The 26,002-nt window shown below is 34.3% G+C and overlaps 2 protein-coding genes across 2 annotated transcripts in view; one reads left to right on the plus strand and one right to left on the minus strand.

The window, feature by feature from the left end:
- The window catches only part of LOC123531750 (CCR4-NOT transcription complex subunit 9-like), a 492,904-nt gene that overhangs the window by 316,824 nt on the left and 150,078 nt on the right, over positions 1–26,002 (plus strand). The window lies entirely within an intron of this gene.
- LOC123532737 (toll-like receptor 4) lies at positions 15,225–22,955 on the minus strand. Its single transcript, XM_045314297.2, has 2 exons — positions 22,858–22,955; positions 15,225–19,924 (listed from the first exon to the last, which is right to left on the minus strand). The coding sequence occupies exons 1-2, from the start codon at positions 22,949–22,951 to the stop codon at positions 17,706–17,708; spliced, it is 2,313 nt and encodes a 770-aa protein (XP_045170232.2). The 5' UTR covers positions 22,952–22,955; the 3' UTR covers positions 15,225–17,705.

Consider the following 26,002-nt stretch of genomic DNA (forward strand, 5'->3'; position numbering starts at 1 on the left):
GCTGTTGCTCTTTTATCAAAATTTCGATCAAAATTTCTATATTTTGTTTTTTCTTGCTCCACTTGCACTTGTTATTTTAAATACTTATATAAATACATTTAAAATTCTAAATACATAAATGATTTCAGATGCATATATAATATAGCTGCTACTGACCATAAGAACAATTTGCTTAATGGCAGTTGTTCATCACTAGTAAAACTTGAAAGGATAAACAACTGTGTCTGTAACAACTATGAATTCCAAAGCATTATTTCCTAATTCGCTACGCTCAGACAAAAATAAATGATCTATCCAATAATCAAAGAGAATCAACGGGAGCAAAAAAAAAGAGATTCATAAATTAACATTTAGACTTTGTTATCCGCATTGCCATAGTATAAAACTCAACTTCAGTCATATAAACTATCAATAGCCATCTTCTTATGCCCCGACACCCATTTTCCAGAATTTTTTGCCGAAAAATTACATAGATGAAAATTATTTAACGCACGAAATAATTGTACATCCTACACCTCAATACCTTTGAAATACAATACTATCTCGATTTCTTAGGATACACATGTAATAAATATTCGTAATAAGCAAATATTTAAGTAATAGAAAGAGCATTGAAACTCGTTTACCCGAGAGTTTTAATGTTCTTTCTGTTTTGTATCATAGCCATTCATATATGGTAGTTGTAGGCGTTCTTCGTTGCCATATACAGCAGTTCAGTGAGTACTTAAAATCTTTGCTTTACAAATGTGTAAAGCCCAGGTAAAATAAACCAATGCTAGAGCAGAAAATCAATAAATTGTATCATAGCTCGGTGTTTTTTCTTAACAAATTTGCTGCAGGTAAATCGTATACACTGACTACAGGGTGCGGTAACTAAAAGTGTGCAGGTATTTAGTACCCGCACGCTAGTTACCGCACTGTTGGATAGGAAAGTATGCCAGCGTGTCTGGAACAGTAAACAGCGAAGTGTATTTTATTGATTTTCTGCTCTCGCATTGGTTTATTTTACCTGGGCTTTACACATTTGTAAAGCAAGGATTTTAAGTACTCACTGAACTGCTGTATATGGCAATGAGGAACGCCTACAACTACCATATATGGAAGGCTATGATACAAAACAGAAAGAACATTAAAACTCGAGGGTAAACGATTTATACTCCGAAAAACAGTCTTCTTCAGAACTACTGTCCTCATTTATACAAAACTTCACAGATGCCCCTTTCATCATTGCCAAAAGATTTAAAATACTGGTTTCTGCCCATATATTACTTGTGCTTCAGTTACATCACGCCGACCATCTTTTTAAAAGATATTTCTTGTTACTATTCATTTTCCTCATTAGGTCAAGGGAAATAATTCAAACAACAATGATAGTAAAAGCTAATGCGTTAATTCCCTTGCTTAGCTTGAAACACGGCATTCAATTCAAGATACTTACTTACAGCAAGGCATTTAATAATATATTATTATAATATATCTTTTTTATAATTTATTTCCTTTTCCACATCAAAAGTATCATACATTCATAACAAACATTGATTTTTGTGCCAGAAGAGATATTTACATATATAATATCAAGCGTAGTTGGAGAAATAAATCTACCTACATAAACCAGAATTGTTTGAATGTGCATAAATGTACATGTCTATGCAAATAATGATATACATTGTTCAATGTCATCAAGTAATACATGTTGTGTTCCGGATGGAGACTATTCTAAAAAGAAAGAGTAGTAATATATTAACAGTGAAAAGACCAGTCACATGATCAGATAGCTTTTCAAATGCTGTTTGAGTAAGCAATCAGTAAATAAACTTAACTTGCAATGTTTGGGTCTACATTAATATCGTTAATAGTTGTATTATAATTTGGTATCCTTGCTCGAAAGAAAAGGAAACGAGTACGAAAATGACAAGGACAAGTTGACCAGTAGGTTCCAGAAATCCAATTACACACAATAAATTTGCGGCTTAATTAGCATACATAGTTACCTTGCTTACGTTTAACTGCAAGGTTTTTTATCATTAACAAGGTACTGAGCTAGGGGAGGAAACTCTAACAGATACTTTTGTGTGGAGATTGCAAAGTTGCATATTTTCTCTAAAATAACTTATTCAACAAGTTATATGGAAAAAAGGGGGAAAACTGTAGTTTAAAAAGTACAAGTTCAGAATTTAAAAGAGTCAGTAAAAATATCCGTTAATGAAAAGCTTATAATATGCTCCATAGATAGCATGTAAGTTAAATTTTTTACTGAGAAATAAAAACAGAACAAAGAAAACAAAAAAGACAACAGGCGCAGTCACTATGAAGCCCCAGACCCACGTGTAACACTTCACCATCTACAAGTAGTGTCCTAAAACTATTCCATTTTCTATCAAAGCTATTCATATTTTGGGTTTTTTTAGTGACATACTTCTCAGTTTTCAAATGTAATCTTAAACTATTAATAAACATCTGTAAGGTAGGAATGCCTCCTTAAATTTACTTTGATAAATAGTGTATTTTCCAATCAAGATTATTAATAGAGTAGCTGCACTGAAATTTGAATTACCTAATAAAATATCTGATATTGACCAGTCAATATCTGCATTAGGACATTTTCTTTTTATCCATCTTTTAACTTCTTCCCAAAATGTTAGTGAAATTTGGCAGTCTGCAAATAAATGCTCTATGGTTTCTGAGTGATTGTGACATAGAGTACAGAGATTATCATTTCTTTTCTTCATTTTTTCTAATAAGTAGTTTATGCCAATAATTCTGTCATTTATTTTGTACTGAAACCATACTGATATCGAAGCAAGACCCTCAGGTGCCTCTCCGTGCATTATTTCATCACGAGCGGGCACATGGGTAGAACCACCGTCCTTCCGTAAGCCAGCTGGATTGCTTCCCCACATGATGCCTAGCTTGAAACACGGCATACAATTCAAGATATTTATTTACAGCAAGTCATTTAATAATATATTTTTATAATTTTTGTTAATTAATATGTTATCAAAAACCCACTGATAAATACAATTTTGTTATTACATGTGGATTTGTGATATGTTTTTTTTAAGTTACGAAACTCGGAATAATTCTCGTTTTAAATCGTAAATTTTGTTAAGTATTCAAACTTGTCTCATTTGTTAAAGGATTCTAGATATAGTGATTTAGTAATTTAATCATATTTAATTAATTTCTATGCTATTGCTATACATTTATTCACAATTTGTTAAATAAACAAGAATGAATAAGGGACTGATCTCATCGATAAAGGTTACCCATTTGCTTGATAAATGCATGTTTATGTAAAAACATCTGTTCCAGTCAAGCATCATAAAAGATAATAGGTAAGGGTAGATTTCTCGGAAGCACAGAGCACCATAAACACAGTCCCAGAGGCACGCATTTACATAGTAGGCCCACAACAAAAAGAAGCTCAACTAAAAAAAAACCTAAGCGTATATGGTTAGCCATTATCACAAAAAATAACTTTTCCACTTGCATATACGAAACAAGAATATTTGTTTTCGGTTCTTACACGAACCATATTAGTCTGGATACCGACCAAATAATCATTTTATTTTTTTCCATTCGATATATCAATCTTTTTATTTTACTCTGATTACCGATGTTTTGAGAAGAAAAGTGACAAGATTATACAAAATTTGAATAGCCTCAGGGGTTATCTCCTTTAAACAAAACATGGGGTCTCAACAAAGACTAACGAGAAATTTATCAACTCTACAGTATATATCTCCATCTTGAACCTAGGGAAGCTACACTGTCGTTAATAGTCTATACCATCATCTCCCATTGCATACATTCACGCCCTTGTCGCTGAAATCAGAGATGTTTAATGAGCCAGACCCTACAGGCAAACGTCAAAACGATCATGAAGACTTAGGTCCATGTTTCGGAGAATAATGTTCGAACATCACCAAATCATAGAAAGAAAAATTGTTTTACATGAAAATTAAACAGCATATAAAACATTTATATTATTCTACAAAGCCATTGTCAACTTACTCATTCCTGAAAAGGGCTGCGTGTAGGGGTCACACTCCTGGACAATGCAACGCCTTTAAAAACTTGAGCTTTTTAAAAAGCTGTTACATGTCTTCGTTTTGATGCATTTGTAACAATGTCCCAGTGCTTAAACTTTACATATTAACTATTTAGGTTAAACATCGTTTTAGACAATTGTTTACTTTTATTTCTTTCCAAATGGCCTTCTTTTTAGGGGGACAATCCTTTTAGAATATTTAAGTATCCAGTTCTACGGGACATAACAGTGAAAAATGTATAGGGCAGATAGGTTGTTGGTAAAGAATTTGTTCATTTACTAACAAATTCCGTGGACAGATAATATAATGTCAATGTTATATTTGTAAAATGGTTGCCAGATGGCATATCTTAGAATAGAGCTATTTTCTGTCAATTCAGTTCTACACGTTTGGATCGAACTTTTTTCTATAACGTAAAATTGGATTAAACTCTGATTTTTCGAAACTTCAGAATATGCATAGAAAATTCAGCAAATAAAAATGATAGGGTCGTGTGCTTGATTTTTTGCTAGACCGATTTGAAAAATTTTGACATCATGCAATATTTCACAATGGGAAAATCATAACTTTCATAACATTTTCGCGATTAGAATTTTTTCCACAGTATAGATTTTGATGAAACTTCTCACAGTTGTAAATAAACACATGGTCTATAATTTGATGAAATAAAATGTATATGTCCGTGTGCTTATTTTTGAGATATTTGACCATGATTAAAGTGAACCGGACATTTCACGCTAATTTTAAGACATTATTTGAAATATTTAACGTGTCATATGTTTTCACATCATATGTTGACTTTAGAAATAAAGTAACATTGCCATTTAAATAAATTAACTCACAGGTTGTCATTAATTCATAAAATAATTTTCATTTCCGTACGCCGAATCTAGGCTTTATTCTACGTTTTCCGGATAAATGACTTTACGCCATCACTTCCGGTTTATCAAACATGCAGAACTACCTTAAGTTGAAATTGATTGTACACACAACTTGTTGATAGTTAAAACGATTGGACTTAGTCCCGTACATCCCGGTTTTATATTTCGACTGTTCCTGCCAATACACTAAATGCTTGTCATATCCGTTTATATATGACGTTGCGCTGTCTCCAGCCCCAACGAATCTGCCAAATTGCAACAAAATAGGACAGTGAGTTGCGAAGACATTGGAAGGCTTTAAGTAACTTTAGTGCGTGAAAAGCCCTACATATACAATTGTTTATAAATACATTGGACTTGGGAACAACTCTCATGCAAAAGAGTTATAGAAGCCTTTTGATATTTTATCAACCATGGTCGAGTTTAGCATGAAATGATTGCGGATAATTTAACATTATATACAGTCAAACATGAATCATAAGGCCAGCTGTGTACAGATACCACCTGACTCTCAATACCACTATAATTTTAGTTGTATATCTGCATTAAATAACAACAGTATATGTAGGGCCACACCAAATTAATTTCTTGGTCATTGGATTTTTTCCAAAAAAATTAGGAGCGGGCGAGCGAAATATTTTTTTATTTATTTGACCTATTTTTGTAGCGGGGGAGAAGCGAATTGAAGAAAAAAAATCTTGTCGCAAGAATCAATAAGCACTGCCAAAACATATAAAAAGGCTTGGAAATACATATAAGAACCAAAGATACTAAACTATTGAAGGTTTAATGAATAACTGTCTCAAAAATATGTGGCAGCCACTCAACACCTGACTCCATTATATCTTTATGTTTACCGGGACACGCTTCATTGTAATATTTGCAAACACTGAGAGAAGGGACAACAGGCGGATACAAGAAAATCTGGCAATTTAACCATATTTCTAGTATATAAACCTAGGCAAACCAGTGCCCTAGCCACATAAATAAAGGGTTTCTCATTTGATTCTATGTCTGGCTACATAAGAATAAAAAAGCTGTTACTCTCATGCAGTGTATAATAGAAATCATTATATATATATGGAAAACACTGCAATCACATCACCCGTTTATTAGGTACCCATTATCTATATAATATAGTGTCAAGTCAATTTTCAATGCAATTTCGCCAGTTGCTAGTAAGTCCATCATCCACTGATGGCACAGTTCACTTGTAAATTCAATGACTAATTTTGCAGTTTCTGTTGTTCCTCCTTCGGCATTTAACTTTGGCAGATAAGGAAAGACATACTTTTGATGCCGCAAGTCTTAACAATAAATGCATTATTATCTTCAGTTTCTTTTTGATAAATAGATCTGATGATACACATGTAGGTCCCACAAATGTAAAAATGGTCACATATGTAAAATGGTAACAAACGTATAATAATTTTACCGTATATGTAAAAACTTTCTGCAAATGTAAAACCGAGCTGTTGGTGACATATGTAATAAAAAGCGTCACAAATGTAAAAACAAACTTTTGATCACATATGTAAAAACAATTTCCTACAAATGTAAAACACAATTTTCGCAGTCACCTTATGATTTCATTTATATGAAATAGTTTCGCCATTTATTTTCTAAAACAAAAACTATATAGCCGGAGTGGTCTACACAGTGATATGTGTAGTGTGGGTGCGTGTGGGTAGTAATGGGCTTGTCCGTCTCTCAGTTTGTATGATCCTTCTGCAAAAAATATAGAAGATATTGCTCCTAGCGGCGAGTACAGGTAAAGTGCTTTGGCGGGGGAAGGAGAGGGGGGTGGGTGGCGGGGGTTGGGGTACTGGTAATAGATGTTTTATCGGAAAACAACTCCACAAGTATCATGCTACTTTTTAGACGTGAAATACAGCTTATGTTTACATTGACTCTGTGTTTGTTACTGATCTGTGTACCCCGTTTACCTTATGATGCGCTTAAAAGGCTGCGAAAAGCGATTTTCGTGCCATATTTGTGCATGTGCAGTTGGAAAGTGTATATTTAAGGTGTGTATGTCTTTTCGATCATGTGGTTGGCTCTTTGCATAATTATGAATTTAATTTTTTCGTTAGATGTTACGCAAAGATCATGGGCAACTAGAACTTGATGAGACGTCAAAAATTTAGCTATGCGCACGTTTCCCGTCATTATACTTTACAGTCATTACATGTATTGTATCACTTATTAGATGCTATATATTATAGGCGGACCAAACGTATTTACATTTTTGTCGAGCCCGCTTGCGGAAGCTCGACTTAGTTGTCACAATGGCGGTTCGGTGTCAGTATAGGCGTGACCGCGAAATGATGGTTAAGTGACTTCATAACGGTACTTTCTCTTTGATGTCATTCATTCCGTTCTGTTTATGTGACCTTTTTCTTTTTATGTGACTGTTAGAACAATAGAGAGAACAATGGGGGTGTCACATAAATACCGTTTCGTTAGAACGTCCGTCCATCAGTCCGTGCGTCCGTCCGTCCGACTTGTCCGGGACATAACTTTTTTGTGTCTGGGAAGATTTCAAAATAACTTGGTACAGATGTTCACAATGATGAGATGATGTGTTCTGTGCAAGACCCATATCCATAGTTCAAAGGTCAATGTCTTACTTAGAGGTTATAGGTCAAAACAGACCTTGACTGTCGTTCTTTCGTTCTGTCGCGTTGCATTCTTCGTTATGTCGTTTTGGCGGGGGCACCAGAACGAGGGAACGAAATAACGCTAAAAGAGGAAAACGTCGTTCTGTTTGGGGCACCAGAACGACAGAACAAGACAATGACAAATGTGAAAACGTCGTTCTTTCGTTATGGCGGGGGCGCCAAAACGACAGAACAACACTGGCAAAAATCGGCCACGGTATATCAGTAAGTTCGTTGCGCACTATGCTATAAAGTAAATAAAGTTATCTATGATGAATAATCGAACAGTATGGATGCAGAATGGACTGCGATGTATGTTACCATAACGCATTTGTTTGATTTTCTCACGGCCTGAATCATTGTTAATTTGAAACTGTTCACGTGCAATTCGGAATACTTGATGAAATGTACTTACTTTCTGTAATTTCATTACAGATTTGGACAATTTGAACCAATTTTTAGAAGTTATTGAGTTTTCATTAATATTATCAACAATTTTATTTTGATATTCATTTTTTGCACGCCTTATTTCCTTGGTAACTTGATTTCTTTTAGTCTTAAATCTATTCCAGGCATGTACTGTATTTTCTAACTTGGCTTGCTTATTCACGCGTTTGCGCATGCGCTGGCGTATCAGTTTACGTATTTTTGTGTTCAACCAAGGAACTGATTTGGGCGTATAGTTACTTTTTTGTTCGGAATAGACTTTTCGGCAGCAGTTTTTATCGCGAATGAAACATCTTTTACTATTAGATCCATATTGTCATTTGACAAGATGTTGTTCCAGTCTGTGCGATTAAGAATATGAGAATATGGCGGTAATTACCTTTATCGTAACTCAAATATGTCTTTTGAATGACGTAATTTTGGTTTATTAAATTCAGAACAAGTACGACAGGACAATGATATCTAACTAATCAGAAAAATAATTGCTGACAAGAGTATTACCGTTTTAGGCATTCAACAACAAAAGTTTAAAAACTCTATAACGTTATTTTCAGCACTTAACGAGGAAAAGAAATTCGACAAATGCATTTTTGACATTTCAAGCATTCGATCGCGTTTAAGATATTAAAAAAGTCATCCATTGTTAAATCAACACTCAACTGTTCTTCTATCGCTACATCGACCCCAAAAGAGTTGTCTATTACAACTCACAATTGAATGATTAAATAACGCTGGAGCTCCCTAAAGGAATTATATTGGACCACTCTTCATTTTTTAAACATACTCGTTACGAAAAAGAGCTATACTTTAGACATGCACACGCCACATTATATCTAATAGGGATCTTCACTCACTCAAGTAACTTGAATGCCCATTTACACATGAGCTTGCTGTCTTTAACATTAAGAACGTGTATCCACCATTTCTTTACAAATACAGACAATAAATTTGTTGACGGATTCAGTCCCTATTAAACGACTGAAACAACGTTATGTATATTATAACGAGGAACATTCTCAGCCTAGATCAATGGAAGAAGAAATACGAATTGTCTTTTGTGTCTTGAACGACTATATTTTTTCATTCATTCGACTATTTACTGGAATATAGCGATACTGTCTAGGATAACTGCACTGTTGAAGAAAAAAAAATCGAAGCAATACAAATCGAAGCCGCGAGAATCATTACCGGTGCTACAAAATTATACAGTATCAATAACCTCTCAAATGAGACAAAATGGGAACCCTTATCTTCCAGAAGGAAGAAACATAAGCTAATTACCTTTTATAAGATGATTAATCATCTTACTCCAAATTATCTGTCAGACTTGATTCCGACGAACTCACAAACTCGGTACGCTTTAAGGAACATAAATGATGTTCCTTTAATACATACGCGCACGCAACTATATAGAGAATAATTCCTTCCTTCCGTCATCCGCGAATGAAACGCGCTACCCGAGCAAATAAAAATTCATTATGTGAATTCAAGCGTAAACTGAATACGAACTGTCATAGTGTACCTCCACACTTTCTTATTGGGAGCAGACTTGGACAAATCCTTCATAGCCGTCTTCGTCTAGAATGTAGCTCCCTGAAATACGACTTATTCAGAAAATCAATTGTAGATAGCCCGCACTGCATATGTGGAGAGATCGAAAAAGTGAACCACTTCCTACTAGCATGTCCTCTCTATAACGCACATAGATCAACATTCTTTTCAAATTTACAATGTCCAGCAACCTTCCAAAATCTCATTTACAGTTAAAACCTAAAGCGAACCAGAAAACATTACCGTGTTCTTGCAAGTTCAATCATACATCGTTGCCACACGACGTTTCACGACATGATGCATATTAACGAGTTTGGATTATCGAGTCGCGTGCACATCGGACGTTGGGCGATTTTTGATTGCAGCAAACTTCATTTTCTTTCCTTCTTTGTTTGTTTATTCTTTTTATCTTTCCCGCCTCAAAAATCTCATAATATGTTATCTCAAAAATACACACACACACACATTCTCAAAATTTTGAACAACGCCATAAAATCTTACACACTCAAGGAAACGAATTCATATATTCGAAGACTTGTTTTCGAATCCTATGTATAATTTGCTTATATGTATCTAACTGTATGTATGCATGTATATTCTCATTGTAATCGAAATAAATACTGTTTAAACCAAATGTACTTCATTCAGGCGTTTTGGCTATTTCGAGTTCGTCTGTACACTTTATACATTATTTTGATGGAAGGCACTTAATCATTTGCATCCGTAAAATGTATCTTGTGGCCCAGTCTTACAAGTGCTCGAGTAATGTCAGTCACATGCCTAGCTTTTATTGTTAACATCGAAGATGACCGTTTGGAAGCTCCCGGTGGCATAAAACCGACTTTCACATAGAACTTGAAATGACACAGGTGAGCTGTGTAACCTAGCTGTAGTCCTAAAAACGTCAACATTCGACAAGCCAAATACTTCAATAAGTGCACATCGGCAAAGTCTGTACCTCTTGACAAGGTCCGTTTTCTCATATAATCTAAAAGATTCAACCTGTCACAAAATATTACTGGTCTTCTTTATAGAATTCGACCTAGCAAAATAATATAGGGGATATACATTTTTGTTAGCTACCAGTCCTAAAATCGACTCAAATTTTGGATTTAGTTATTTGTCTAAGTCTTTTTATGAATAAGCTTAAAGAGACAGCACAAAATAACTGTATTTTTTGTGTTTCCATGATGGTAATATACATGCTTTGCATGAAGAAAATGAGAAATAACAAGTATCTAATTGTAAACATACAGTGACATATTTAAGGCAAAGATATTGTGTTTAATGTCTAAATATGTTATTGAATTCATGTAGCAATATGTACATAAATCAGTGTATTTAGTTAAAATTTCAATCACATTTTGTTTCTACAGTGTAAGATAGTTATTCCTCTAATTCTTTAAACTATGCTGAAAAGAGATTGACTGAATAAGTTTGCAAACACATGTTATAATAACGCAGCTTGGATGTAACACTAGTCCAAATCATTACGAAAGGAAATTCTTGAGGTGAACATGAAACCAAAATTAGCATTACAAGCATGTTTTAATATCGGGCTGCTGTGACTTTTGTGTTTGCCCCTCTCTACCATTGAAGATATATCTTTAAAATTTATGGTGTGATCTACATTTTGAGGGGTCGCAATGCCGATTTGGTTCACTGGTTATCGCAGGGTGACGGTATCAATTTGGAGAAAATTTAAGATTTACAGAAGTAATGTTACTATAGGCAGCATTTGAAAAAAAATATGATACTAGCTGTTTCTTTCAGCTTTCACAGATGAGGTCATGACTTTGGAGTAACAAATTAATATTTACAGAGCAAATGTTACTGTATGTTGCGTATGAATGCTATATTACACGTTAATCTTTTATCAGCTTTCCACAAAACGCATCCGTATACGACTCAAAGCAGCTAGTATAGAAATCGCATTACAACAATGTTTTAATATCGGGCTGCTGTGACTCTTGTGTTTGCCATCCTCTTTCATTGAAGATATATCTTTGAAATTTATGGCTTGCACTACATTTTAGGGGTCACACTGCCGATTCGGTTTACTGGTTAGGGCAGGGTGAAGATATCAATTTGGAGAACATTTAAGATTTACAGACCCGATATTACTATACGCTGCATTTGAAAAATAATATATATGATACTGGCTGTTCCATTTCTGTCAGCTGTCACATGTGAGGGCATGGCTTTGGAGTAACAAATTAATATTTACAGAGCAAATGTTACTGTAGGCTGCGTACGAAAGCTATATTACATTTTTTAATCTTTTATCATCTTTCCACAAAACGCATCCGTATACGACTCAACCCAGTTAATATAGAAATCGCATTACAAGCATATCTTAATATCGGGCTGCTGTGACTTTTGTGTTTGCCCCTCTCTACCATTGAAGATATATCTTTAAAATTTATGGTGTGATCTACATTTTGAGGGGTCACAATGCCGATTTGGTTCACTGGTTATCGCAGGGTGACGGTATCAATTTGGAGAAAATTTACGATTTACAGAAGTAATGTTACTATAGGCAGCATTTGAAAAAAAATATGATACTGGCTGTTTCTTTCAGCTTTCACAGATGAGGTCATGACTTTGGAGTAACAAATTAATATTTACAAAGCAAATGTTACTGTAGGTTGCGTATGAATGCTATATTACACGTTAATCTTTTATCAGCTATTCACAAAACGCATCCGTATACGACTCAAAGTAATTAGTATAGAAATCGCATTACAATAATGTTTTAATATCGGGCTGCTGTGACTCTTGTGTTTGCCACTCTCTTTCATTGAAGATATATCTTTGGAATTTATGGCTTGCTCTACATTTTTAGTGGTCACACTGCCGATTCGGTTTACTGGTTAGGGCAGGATGAATGTATCAGTTTGGAGAACATTTAAGATTTACAGACCCGATATTACTATACGCTGCATTTGAAAAAAAATATATATGATACTGGCTGTTCCATTTCTGTAAGCTGTCACATGTGAGGGCATGGCTTTGGAGTAACAAATTAATATTTACAGAGCAAATGTTACTGTAGGCTGCGTACGAAAGCTATATTACATTTGCTAATCTTTTATCAGCTTTCCACAAAACGCATCCGTATACGACTCAACCCAGTTAATATAGAAATCGCATTACACGTATGTTTTAATATCTGGCTGATGTGACTTTTGTGTTTGCCCCTCTCTACCATTGAAGATATACCTTTGAAATTTATGGTGTGATCTACATTTTGATGGGTCACAATGCCGATTCAGTTCACTGGTTATCGCAGGGCGACGGTATCAATTTGGGGAGAATTTAAGATTTACAGAGCTATATTACTATTCGCTGCATTTGAAAAAAAGTATATATGATACTGGCTGTTACATTTCTTTCAGCTTTCACATATGAGGGCATAACTTTGGAGTAACAAATAAATATTTAAAAGAGCAAATGTTATTGTAGGTTGCGTATGAAAGCTATATTACACTTGCTAATCTTTTATCAGCTTTTCACAAAACGCATCCGTATACGACTCAACGCAGCTAATATAGAAATTACAAGCATGTTTAAATATCGGGCTGCTGCGTCTTTTGTCTTTGCCCCTTTCTACAACTAAAGATATATCTTTGAAATTTATGATGTGATCTACATTTTGAGGGTTCACACTGCCGATTCGGTTCACTGGTTAGGGCAGGGTGCCGGTATCAATTTGCAGAAAATTTAAGATTTACAGTTCTACTATTACTATACACTGCATTTGAAAAAAATATATAAATGTACTTGATACTGGCTGTTCCATTTCTCTCAGCTTTTACAGGTGAGGGCATCACTTTGGAGTAAAAATTAATATTTTCAGAGCAAATGTTACTGTAGGCTACGTATGAAAGCTATATTACACTTACTAATCTTTTATCAGCTTTCCACAAAACGCATCTATATACGACTCAAGGCAGGTAATATTAAAACCGCATTACAAACATGTTAAAATATCGGGCTGCTGTGACTTTCGTGTTTGCTTCTCTGTACCATTGAAGATATATCTTTAAAATTTATGGTGTAATCTACATTTTGAGGGGTCACACTGCCGATTCGGTTCACTGGTTAGGGCAAAGTGATGTTATCAATTTGGAGACAATTTAAGATTTACAGGTCTAATATTACTATGTGCTGCCTTTGAATAAAAATATATATGATACTGGCTGTTTCATTTCCTTCAGCTTTCACAGATGAGGGCATGACTTTTGTGTAACAAATTAATATTTACAGAGCAAAAGTTACTGTAGGCTGCGCATGAAAGTTATATTACACTTGCTAATCTTTTTTTGAGATTTCCACTAAACGCATCCGTATACGACTCAACGCAGCTAATATAGAAATCGCATTACAAGCATGTTTTAATATCGGGCTGCTGTGACTTTTGTGTTTATCCCCCTCTACCATTGAAGATATATATCTGAATCATATGGTGTGATCTGCATTTAGAGGGTTCACCCTGCCGATTCGGTTCACTGGTTAGGGCAGGGTGACGGTATCAATTTGGAAAAAAATTAAGATTTACAGAGATAATATTACTATTCGCTGCATTTGAAAAAAATATATAAATGTACTTGATAATGGCTGTTCCATTTCTTTCAGCTTTCACAGATAAGGGCATGACTTTGGAGTATCAAATAATATTTACAGAGCAAATGTTACTGAAGGCTGCGTATGAAAGCTATATTACACAGCTTTCCACAAAACGCATCCGTATACGACTCAATGCAGCTAATATAAAAATCGCAATAAAGCATGTTTTAATATCGGGCTGCTGTGCCTTTTGTGGTTGCCCCTCTCTACCATTGAAGATATATCTTTCAAATTCATGGTGTGATCTACATTTTGAGGGTTAATGGTTAGGAGGTCAGGGTGACGGTAGCAATTTTGGGGAAAATATAAGATTTACAGAGCTAATGTTACTATACGCTACATTTAATATATATATATATATATATATGATACTGGCTGTTCCATTTCTTTCAGCTCTCACAGATGAGGGCATAGCTTTGGAGTATAAATATTAATTTGTTACTCCAATGTCATGCCCTCATCTGTGAAAGCTGAAAGAAATGGAACAGCCAGTATCATATTTATGATTTTTAAATGCAGCGTATAGTAACATCAGCTCTGTCAATCTTAAATTTTCTCCAAATTGATACCTTCACCCTGCCCTAACTGGTGAACCGAATCGGTAGTGTGACCCCTCAAAATGTAGATCTCACCCTAAGTTTCAAAGATATGTCTTTAATGGTAGAGAGAGGCAAGAACAAATGTCACAGCAGGCCGAAATTAAAACATACTTGTAATGCGGTTTCTATACATGTCTTGTTATATTTTCAACACTCCGAATACATTGAGAAATATGTACGGCACAAAATAAGAATAGACATACTGTCAAAATACTGTTGTATTTTTCACAAGACAGAATGTGGACAAGCAAAGTGCATGTGACATAAGAGAATATATATTATTCCAGCTAGAACAACCTGTCTTAAAATCTTAGACACTACAGTTTGGTATACATTTTATGAAAAACAAATGCCTATTATGCGTTAAAACGTAAAACCAAAATTCATACAAGGGGGAGTTTAAAAACATTTTACATGAACCTTATGGGTTAGGAGTATATATTCAAAACAAAGAAATATTTGAAAAACGAACAACTTCTTAACCAACTATCTACCTGACCATTACATGTTCTGTCACATTGTCCCGTTGTCCCGTTTTGAAAATGAATACCATTTGTAAAGAAACAGAAATAAACAATTGCTGAAAACTACGTTCAGCCCAGTTATGTGAAATTTCAGCACTGGGACATATTGCAAATGTATCGAAACGAAGATAAGTAACAATTCTTTGAAAATGGTGAGTTTTCAAAGGCGCTAAACTTTCCGAAAGTGTGGCTCCTTTATGCAGCCCATTTTCGGAATATTCAATGTATATATTAATTAGTAAACTGACAGTTATTCCGGAGAGTAATATACATCTTTATATGTTGTTCAATTTTCATGTGAAACAATCCTTTTATGATTTGCTGTTGTTTTAGTTATTGTTTTCTCAAAAACTAAGGCTAAAAGCTTAAATAAACCCAGCACGTCATAATGATTGCGTATATAACGTACTTCAGTGTATACACTTAATGGTCTATATCCTGTGTTTATACACACCGCGGTCACTGACCGGCAGTTTATATATATAAATATGTTCATAGTTCATTACAGCTAACCGTTTTACGAAACATTTTTAAGGTGGTCTTGTGCGTGCGTGTTTTATTATTTTATTTATTTTTTTTACTTTAATCGGCCTGTAAACATATTATTATTTAGCGTACCGAGATGTTTGGAGATAGAAGCCACCGTAGCAAAGTGGCCAAGGTCGCTGTCTTCCAACATCTTGAAAATCAGCTCTGTGGGTTCAGGCCTTGGTCGGGTCGTTATGTGAGGAAACCATCCAGCTGGCTTGTGAATAATCGCCTATAATATTCAACGCATGGGCAATAAAAATGATATAATACATGTATGACCTAAAGTATGTCGGTCTGACTTAAAAAACAACAACACAAAATTAACAATGAATATGTCTAGAATCAAATAAATAAAATTGTCAATATGTTCTTGACTTCTATGCTTCCTTGTTTAAACGTGTTTTATAATATCGAGATTTGATACTTCACTGGTTTGAAATTCAACTGTCTCTATATAACAATTTCCAGGGAATGTACATAGGTAAGAGAACTTTCAATTATGTCTGCTTTCGGATATTGTGTTGCAAAGCATCACTATGTGTTCGTTTCCATTTATGTTCTGAATTGTTCAGCAAACACATGTTATAACAACGCAGCGTGGAACTAACACTGTCCTAATCATTACGAAAGGAAAACCTTGAGGTGAACATGATTTCAGAATTGATATTTCAAAAAGTATTGATTGTATGATAATGGATGTTACATGTGAATTTTCGCCACCTACACTTTAAGTTACTCCCCATACGGTGCTTCTACATGCGGGAAAGAATATTCATTTAGTGCCTACAAGGTTCTTTGGCCGCCTCAATTTTATGCTGAAAGTAAGTCTCCAAATTTTTAAGATCTTGAATTGGTCGCATGCTTGAAACGTTTGGTTTTGACATAATTTATGTCCAATTTACAGGAAATCAAGTAGTAGAATCTTCTAGCATGAAATTTCAGAAATTAAAAGAAAATCTTTATTTTCTGAATCACTGTCAAGATATCAATGATTTTATAGTGTTCTATATCATCTGATAACAAATGGAAGAGAGAAGATGAGCTATCTAAACCATTAGCATGCTGGCTGCAAGATATTCTGCCTTTGCGATCTATGCAGAGCAAGATCAGCCTGCACATATGTGCAGTCTGATCATGGTCTGCACTGTTCGCTATTCAGTCAGTAAATTTGCAGTAAACACCCCTTCAAAACATAAATGGTATTGCCCAAATTGAATGAGGGATCAGTCCATTATAAAAATACCATGTCATTTACTACAATCAACAAACAAGTATTTTAGGATAAAGGTTTGTAATATTATAATACTGATATAATTTCAGTTGAGTAAATCAAAGACAGTAAATGCAGTTAATTATTACAATAACAACAAAAAATACTTTAGGACAAAATCTTGATATTTGATAACATTACAATCGGGCAAAGCAAAAACAACAAAAACTGTACACAATGATAGTTAAAAAGAGTTCTTTTCTCGAGCCAGCACAGCATCTGCACTCACACATAATACCTCAATGTCATTCTCCGCGGATTAACCTGACACCTTTTTACACGCTATAACACTGTTAATAGTTTAAACAAACGAGAAACTATGTTCCATTCGTGCTCCAGCGACATTTTCGGTACCATTATGCCTAGTCATATTGAGCCACTTGCATAGCTCAGTTTATGGAAGAAGAATAAGAAAGAGAGTGACATATTTCTTAATTTCTGTATGTGTACCAATAAAGATTCAACGTAAAAAATAAACATTAAAAGGAATCTGCCAACATGTAACAGGATACAATAAAATAACACTAAACAGACATGATTGTCAAACATTTTGTCTCCATATCATGTTTTACTATTTCCAGCTGCAAGTTCAATTAAAGATGTTACAAGAATACTCCATGATGGCTGTAGACTCCAATGTCCATTTGTATCACGTATAAATTTGCATCTCGTATTCTGACGAAACAACCTATTCACAAGTTTTGGCATGTCGTTTTCATTTACACTTTCTTTGAATATCAGTATGATTGGCTTTTGCAAATCCATAGCCTCTTTTATTTCGATATGGCACCAAGACTTATTACAAAATGTCTGAGAAATAACAAAAATCGCTACTGCAGAATTCTCCATTTTTAACATAACCTCTGTTATGACAGGAAATCCTGGACGGAAGTGTTTATCTCCAATACAAATGTATTCGGCTCTCTTTTTTGTTTTGGCGCATATTTCGTTATTAAGTTTTTGAGAAACTTCTGACAAAACAAAATCGGTGTCTTCCGAACAATAGGACAAAAAAGCAAGAAAATGATCTTCATCTTTCTTCCGTAATTGTTTTAGAAATGCTTTTATTTTATTTTGTTTCTTTCTGTATCGATGCCATAATGTTACACAAGTCACAACGGAAATAGTTAATAAAAACGAAATGCATATTCCAATTGTCAAATTTCTTTTCAATAGTTTAAGCTTACACTCTTTTGTCACGTTTTCAAAAGCATCGGTTTTCATGTCATACTGTTTACCATCGTATGTACAAATATACCCATTTCCACTTCCACCTATGAAGCTAGTCTGTCCAATCCACCTGACAAATTGAAGATTCCGACAGTCACAGTCGAAGCTATTCCCAGAAATATCTAAGATAAAACTGCTGTTCCGTCTTAAAGTTCCATAGTTCAAAGCATGTTTCTCTATTTCGCGAGTTTGATGTTCAATGAGTTTTCGAATGACATTGTTACTGGCGTCTAGATATTGCAAATTAGACAAAGAATGCAGGCCAAAAGAAATGAAATGTAACATATTACTAGATACATTTACAGTTTTTAAAAACGTATTACCGATAAACAGATTTCTTGGAAGAGAATCAAGATTATTGGAAGCCAGACTGATCTCTTCCAAGCCTGTGAAAAAACGAAGGAAATTTGCAAATTCTATAGGATAATTACTTTCCATTTCATGAAGTCTGTTTGATGACAAATCTATTTTCCTTATATTATTGCCTGGGCTAAGAGATTGTAGATGAATATATTCGATGTTGTTATCCGAAACGTCAATTTCTGTCCCTGGTGGAAATGGCATATTTTGAAATGAAACATTAAACTTTTTCAAATAATTTTTGCGGAAATGTAGGTACTTCACTTTCATGTTAATGCCGGTCACATTATAAATTAAGCCGTTATCAAATGACAGTGGCGCTGGAGTTGGCAATAAGAAATTATTAATATTTAATGTTTCAACATTGAACACAAAAGATGCGTATCTATTGAAAATACTTACAAAACTAGGATTTGGCTGTATTTTTATTTTAAGCATGTATTGCAGAAATGGAACTGATGCATTTGTAAAATCAAGTTCCTTTAAGCTAGGGCATACAAAATATTCCGCTCCATATAATGCAGTGATGTAAGCATTTTCCATGCTAACTTTTTCAAGAGTCTTGCAAAGGTTATGCATATAAGTAAAATCAATTTCAAAGTTTGTTCCATCCATACTTAATTCCTTTATTGGTCGAGGATGGAGAGCTTTCAGAAAATTATTCGACTCCGTTCTGTATACCGGTAAATGATGAAATGTTTGCACGTCTTTCAAAATTATGGTGTTAAGAGCCGGCATTATATTTGATGTATTCAAACTTTTAATTACCTCTCGCATTAAAAGAAATGGATTTCCAGAAAGATCTAATGTCTTCACATTGTTAAGCCCGTAAAACGTGTCAGACTGGAGGAAAAAATCTCCCGTAGGTTCTTTAGGGTACAAGCCATGTATCCCAAGATATGTCAAGTTTAATAAACCCTCGAAGCATCTGTCTGCCAGATACATAATTTTGCTTGGAAATATTAGTGAAATTTGCAGTTTAAGCACACTTTCCCATGTAGCATGCACTTTGGATAGACTGGTCTTTGGGTCAGGTTGAAAACCAGTCAAATACACTTCTTTAGTATCCGTCGGTATTGCCACTTTTAATATATTTCCTTGGCATCGAAGTGTCTGACTGTGACAGGAACAATCTTTTGGACAGCCGATTGCTGCGGTCACTGTCATGATTGTCGTCAAGACAAAAAGATCTGAAAGACAGCAGTAAATATATATAAGAAAAGAAAGAATAGAAAGCTACCTTAAAAACTGCTGCGTGTTAAAATTTAATTATTCCTTTGTATTTCATCTGTTTTATGCATTTGTTTCAGGCTTATTTTAATCCATGTCTGTTGAAATTCAAGAAATACGTTTCTGCAGCGAAAGATGGATGAAAATGTGTTTTCCTTCCCGTATTCTGGTAGTAGAGGTTTCTTCCTGTATTCTGGTATTAGAGGTTTCTTCCTGTATGGACAATTCACATTGAAATCTCATTTATTCAAAATCAAAACCCAAATGACCAGAAGACAACATTGAGCTCAATGCCGTGGAGACGTTCCACGACCGCCACACGACACTTAAAGACTGCTGCTGTGATAGTTTCCTGCCGTTCGAAAAACTCGTATTCGGATTAGTTTCATTCGGATATACATGTACAAATATTTGGTCATTTGCAATTAACATGGAATGTCTTGAAATGCCTCACACTAAAGATAAATAAAGCTACCAATAGTTTCGATTATAAAAGGTTGATTTGATTTACATTTTTTAAAGGATTTTCATAGATGACATTGACATAGATAAAAACATTTCTTGGCTCTACCACAAATTGAATTGTAAATGAAAACTTGGCTGGTATACATTCGGTGACTGACTTAAACGTATCATAATAAGTAGAATATGTTTGCTCTTGTCTTGTTTCAGCAATTCAATTAAACACTTTAAAATAGTGTACATTTAAGAAGAATTAATGTCCTTAACGATTTTATTGAAAAAAAGGAAAAGTTGGGCATTTTGTTTTAAAGAAAGTGGCTGTAAGTGAATATATCTTGACGTGAACATGCGTAGCTTGCGACTAATATTTAAACATGTACGCCCTGGAGTATTTTAGAGAACGCGAACATAATTCTAATAGTCACAATTTATCTTTTTGCATATTTTCATATCAAATTCAATTAATAATCACAACCGAAAATCACATTAACATTCACAACAACAGTCTTAAAGAGCCGGTTTGCAGTTGTCAAGTGTCTCTCCATACTTTGATTAAGTGTTGTTAGATTTTCCGAACCTTATGGATCGGGGAATTCATTCAATTTTGCTATATTAAACAGTTACGCTGAAGCAAGTGCTAGGGGCCGTGAGGGATGTTGCACGTCTCATTAACCCTCAATAAAGGATTCAATCAAACCGAGTTTGCTATTATTTTGTTTGGTCGCTGCTGCCATTTTAAATCACTTTAGTGTTAAAATTATTGTCAGTATTCCATAAAAGAGAGGCTTTTTCTAGAGTTCAATGTTTGACACCACCACATGGACATTTTAAATATTGTCAATGCTCTACGTCTTTCAACGTAACACTCCACCTTTTATCACGGGACATTTGTTTTCGAAGAATACAAATGAATCTCTGTATATCCGAATAAAACTTGTCCGATTTATGAGCTCCATGAGCTGTGTCCTTGAAAAATTTATTATTGATGCCTGTTTTATAAATATTTGAATTACAAAATATTTTATTGGATCAGTTTTGCAAATACACAGACGGGGCGTTATCAAAGTCCTTGAGTTTACATGAACAGCTGACAGGATAAACCCTCTACAGTTTGAACTATTAACATCCTAGTAATTTTGCATAGCTAACTTACATGTATCTATCTGTTCTCTCGTTCATGTTTAATACCTTGAAAAACATTTACTGTAATTTGCATGTGATTCATGTTGTTAGTTTTTCGTTTCTTGTTTTAATATTGAATAGTAGTTCAGCAGTACTAACACAGTTGATACGATTGTGCAACACTATGGATAATACCTTAGCGTAGAAGAGGAACTTGCGCTTGGGTATCCATCATATAGCGTACCAGTACCTTCGTTTCCTAAATAAATGCCTCAGACCTCAATGTACGTATGTTATATAAAGGATAAATGGCCAACACTGCTTTAAAGGAATTAACCCATACATTTTAGGCGAAAAATAATTTCTCTAAAAATATCCATAACAAATGAGTATTTAGTGGTACAAACTCATTGCAAAATATTCTAATAAATAACCAAAAATATCTTGCAGATGTCAGTAAACCGTTGCAACATTTTTTCAATAATGCAGCAAATTCAAATTCTTCTTGAATTTTTACCAAAATATAAATTTTATTTCCACCCACTATATCATTTTTTTTTCAGTGTGATATATATACATTCTATGCCAAAAACAACTTGGTGGAAATGAACTTGTTGAAAAAAATCACCAAAGCTGGGCGAGTGGATTTAAAAATAAAACTGACAACAACAGCTTTATCATTTCGTTTGTTTTTATAAATTGTTATATTTGCTCACTGCGTAAAATTATACAGCCTTATATGAGGCCGACGAAGCATGTCACACAAGTGTGTATGAATAACCTTTAGCCTACTAGCGGCAAGTGGTGATTCTACCTTTGCGAAAAGGGCAGACCAAGATCAAGATCAGCCTGTACATCCGTCGTGCAGGCTGACCATTGCCTGCACTGTTTGCTATTCAGTCAGTAAATTTTCATTGAACACCTCTTCGAATAATAAATGGTACTTTCCAAATTGAATGATGGACCATTTCAGTTTAAAAGTTTAGCAGGCTAAAGGTTAAAAGTACTTACTTGTTCACAATATCGGAGTCCAGACCTGAAGCATGTTTTGTAATGATTGTATTAAATATTCTAAAATTATTTAACTCGTTATGTTCAACAGAGGGTCGCAAATGTCCACCGACTTGGAAAAAGTCCCGTATTTTAACAAATTGTGTCTTACATTGTGGCTCAATGTTTGCAGCATGTCTTCTTAACCGCGGGAATTCCTCGCCACACTGAATTCTAATATGCTAATTGCCTTCAAGAAAGTTGTTAATAAATTGTTTAAATGGTTTAAATGTTTTTGTAAGAAGATAATCTAACTTACTTGATATGGTATTCATTGTAAAGAATGTAATAACGTAATATCCTCGAACACTGTTGTTAAATGTATCAAAATTATTCACTGGGTCACACTTCATACCACACGGAAATATACTGAGATACTTTAAAGACTCAACACAGACTTAGCTCAAAATAACTTCTAAACATTACACTGAAACTTGACTAAAATTTCATTACGACGAACTGTCCAGTTGCGCAAAGACACAAAAAGATACAATGAATAGTCATAAAATGACATTAATTAAATTCTTTTTAAAACTTATAACAAATTGAGCATAGTACTTGATGCTAAGTTGAAGTTTAAAAAAATGATATTAGTGCTTATCAAGACGGATATTCATGTGTAGAGCCTAAAAGCTGTTATTTTATCATTTTTGCGAAAAGAGTTGATATACATGACCATGATTACATGTTTCTTTTTCGTGTTAAACTTTATCAGTATTCAGAACGTTTTATCCGTTTTATCAGTGTCCTAAAATTAACCTAAATGTGTTTTGAGATGGAAAAATACTGACATGTCTACATCTTTAAAATACTTTTTGTCATGACAGACAGGTAGCAGCTTTTCTTTGTTGTTTACATTATTAGTCTTATTAAATTGACTGAGTTAAATCGACTGAGTTATTTACTTTGTCTTCAGGCGTGAATTATATATAAAAATGTTCGGTTTTAAAATCACGCCGGTATAGTTATAGGTCATATATGGCGACATCAAGCTCTTGAAGGTAAGGAAAGACCCCTCCAAGTGTTATTTCATCTCGGGCGGGCACCTGACTGGAACCATCGACCTTCCGTAAACCAGCTGGATGGTTTCCTAACATGAAGGATTCAATGCCCAAGCGAGGTTCAAAGGGCAAGTGATTCGAAGCAAGTGAGCTTAACTTCTCGACTAGAGGAGGAGGCCCCTATAACAAATATACAGTTTGATGTATATTTTGTAATAAAACATATTACAGTTGAATATCGTTACCTCGATATCGGTTAGCTCGATACTCCGGTTAGCACGATGTGTTTTAGTCGGTCCCGATTTTTCCCTATATATTTTAATGTAATTATTTATCATTACCTCGATATGATTAGCTCGATATTTTGTTTAGCTCGATGTGTTTTTTTCAGTCCCGTCAACTAACATGTACTGTTTCTACACCTGGTTTCGTCGATATCACAGTTTTTCAAAAATATCCATGTTATTTGTAAGGTGTGAAAATCAACCTATTGTTGTCCGGCGATGTATTAAGCATAATCAAGTTAGTTTGTATATTTGTTTTGTTTGTTATTTAATTTTTAAACCAATTTAAATGTCAGGAAGTTTGCATTTAATTCCCAATAATATGTGTTATAAAACAGCGTGCAAGCGGGCAAGCTGTTATCCAATATAACAACTAGTTTGGATGAAATATTTTTCAGTTTGACAGGGTAAAAATCTGCCATTTAGGATTGAGTAACATATGCGTATCTAACTGGCAAATTTTCGTTACCGAAGCACAGTCAAAATGACTACTCAGTTAGGCACATTACCGTTGCATTTATACTTGTTTAAGGAAGGAATAAAAATGCTAATGTTTACACGTATATTTTGAAAACTTAAAAAGTTGTATGTATGTATGTATGCATGTACTATTTAATTAAGTTGTTTTATTTGTCAATGAAATTAAAATCGTATTTACGTTTTATATCATTTCTTTTTCCTCTAAAAATATAATGGATATTATGACAATATAGACGTCCAACACAAGTACAAAGTAGTCCCAGATAGTCGATATCGTTACGTCGAACTTCGGATACGTCGATGCAATTTTTACAGTCCCTTGGATATCGAGGTAACAGTATTCGACTGTATTTAGTTTAAAGACATTTATTCGTAACACTATACATTTTAATGTTGTTAATATGCATAAATACTTTTACAAATATGCTTAATCGAAACTCCTGAACCCCCTCGATATTTTAGCAATATTTTTCATTAAACGAAAGTATATTTATTAGATTTTCCGCACTTTCTGCGAATTTATTGATAATCAAAGTTTTAAATTTCAGCAAAAGATATCAGTTTATGCATTTACGACCTTTACATATTCTTAAAAATTCGCGAAAATACACATGAATATTTTGTTTTTACAATGTTATTGGCAATGTTTTGCTGTACACATTTGCTAGTTTTCATATATGAACTATATAAATATTCACGCGTGCGTGCGAACGTGTTTTTGTGCGTGCTTGTGTGTTCGGCATTAGCGTCTCTTTCATCAATTTTTCAGTCATATATAAACGACGCTGTCTTCTTGTAGCAGTGAGCGCAGTGCCGACTAATAGTGCTGCCACACTGAAATATCACGATTTAGTTACATGATACCCAACTCAGTCACATCATACAGGTCAGTCCTAATACTATCCTCTAAATGCTGAGTGTCAAGCGAGAAAGCTACTAGTACTAATTTCCACGTCTTTGTGAGGACGCCGCAGGCAGCGGACCCAGGACCTCCTACACCCGAAGCGGCCGTTCTTCCACTAAGCTACCGAGCAGGTTGTGCTATCTAATATGAAAATTACTTGCCAAAGTATTGAGGGGGCGTTAGTAAGATGTTTCGGTTAGTGTATTAATGATGCGCATGAGTAGAACGAAAGATAAGTCTTATCTAGGTCTTGTCCTAAGATGGACCGGAAAAATGACTGTTTCGTAAAAGTGCAGTAAAGGTTTAATTATAATTATGGGATCTGATCTAGTACCTCATAAGATTTTTTCTAAAAACAATATGGACGCTTAATGAGAGTAAAGAAGTCTGATGTAGTTTAATGAGTAAATTTTAATATTCAAACTATAAAAACCTAGAATTAGAAAAAAAGTTAAAAGGGAAACTAAAAAAAAATGTAGCATATCGTTGAAATTGGAATCTCTTACTTTTAGCTATGTAGCCTCGTACACTTGTTAAAATAATAACATTGTTCTCGTCGGTTTAGGATGTGTTTTACAAAAGGAAAAAAAAGCGTTTTAGTAGTTCTGAAGGTTATTGAAAAGCCTGAATATAATAAAACCTATGAAAATATATGACGCATTCTAAGTGGCAATGGAAATTGTTTTCCACTTGACCGCATCGACAAAGAGATGTAAGTGATATACAACAAAGAAG

This window comes from Mercenaria mercenaria, chromosome 11 (genome assembly GCF_021730395.1).
Source record: "Mercenaria mercenaria strain notata chromosome 11, MADL_Memer_1, whole genome shotgun sequence".
NCBI classification, from domain to species: Eukaryota; Metazoa; Mollusca; class Bivalvia; order Venerida; family Veneridae; genus Mercenaria; species Mercenaria mercenaria.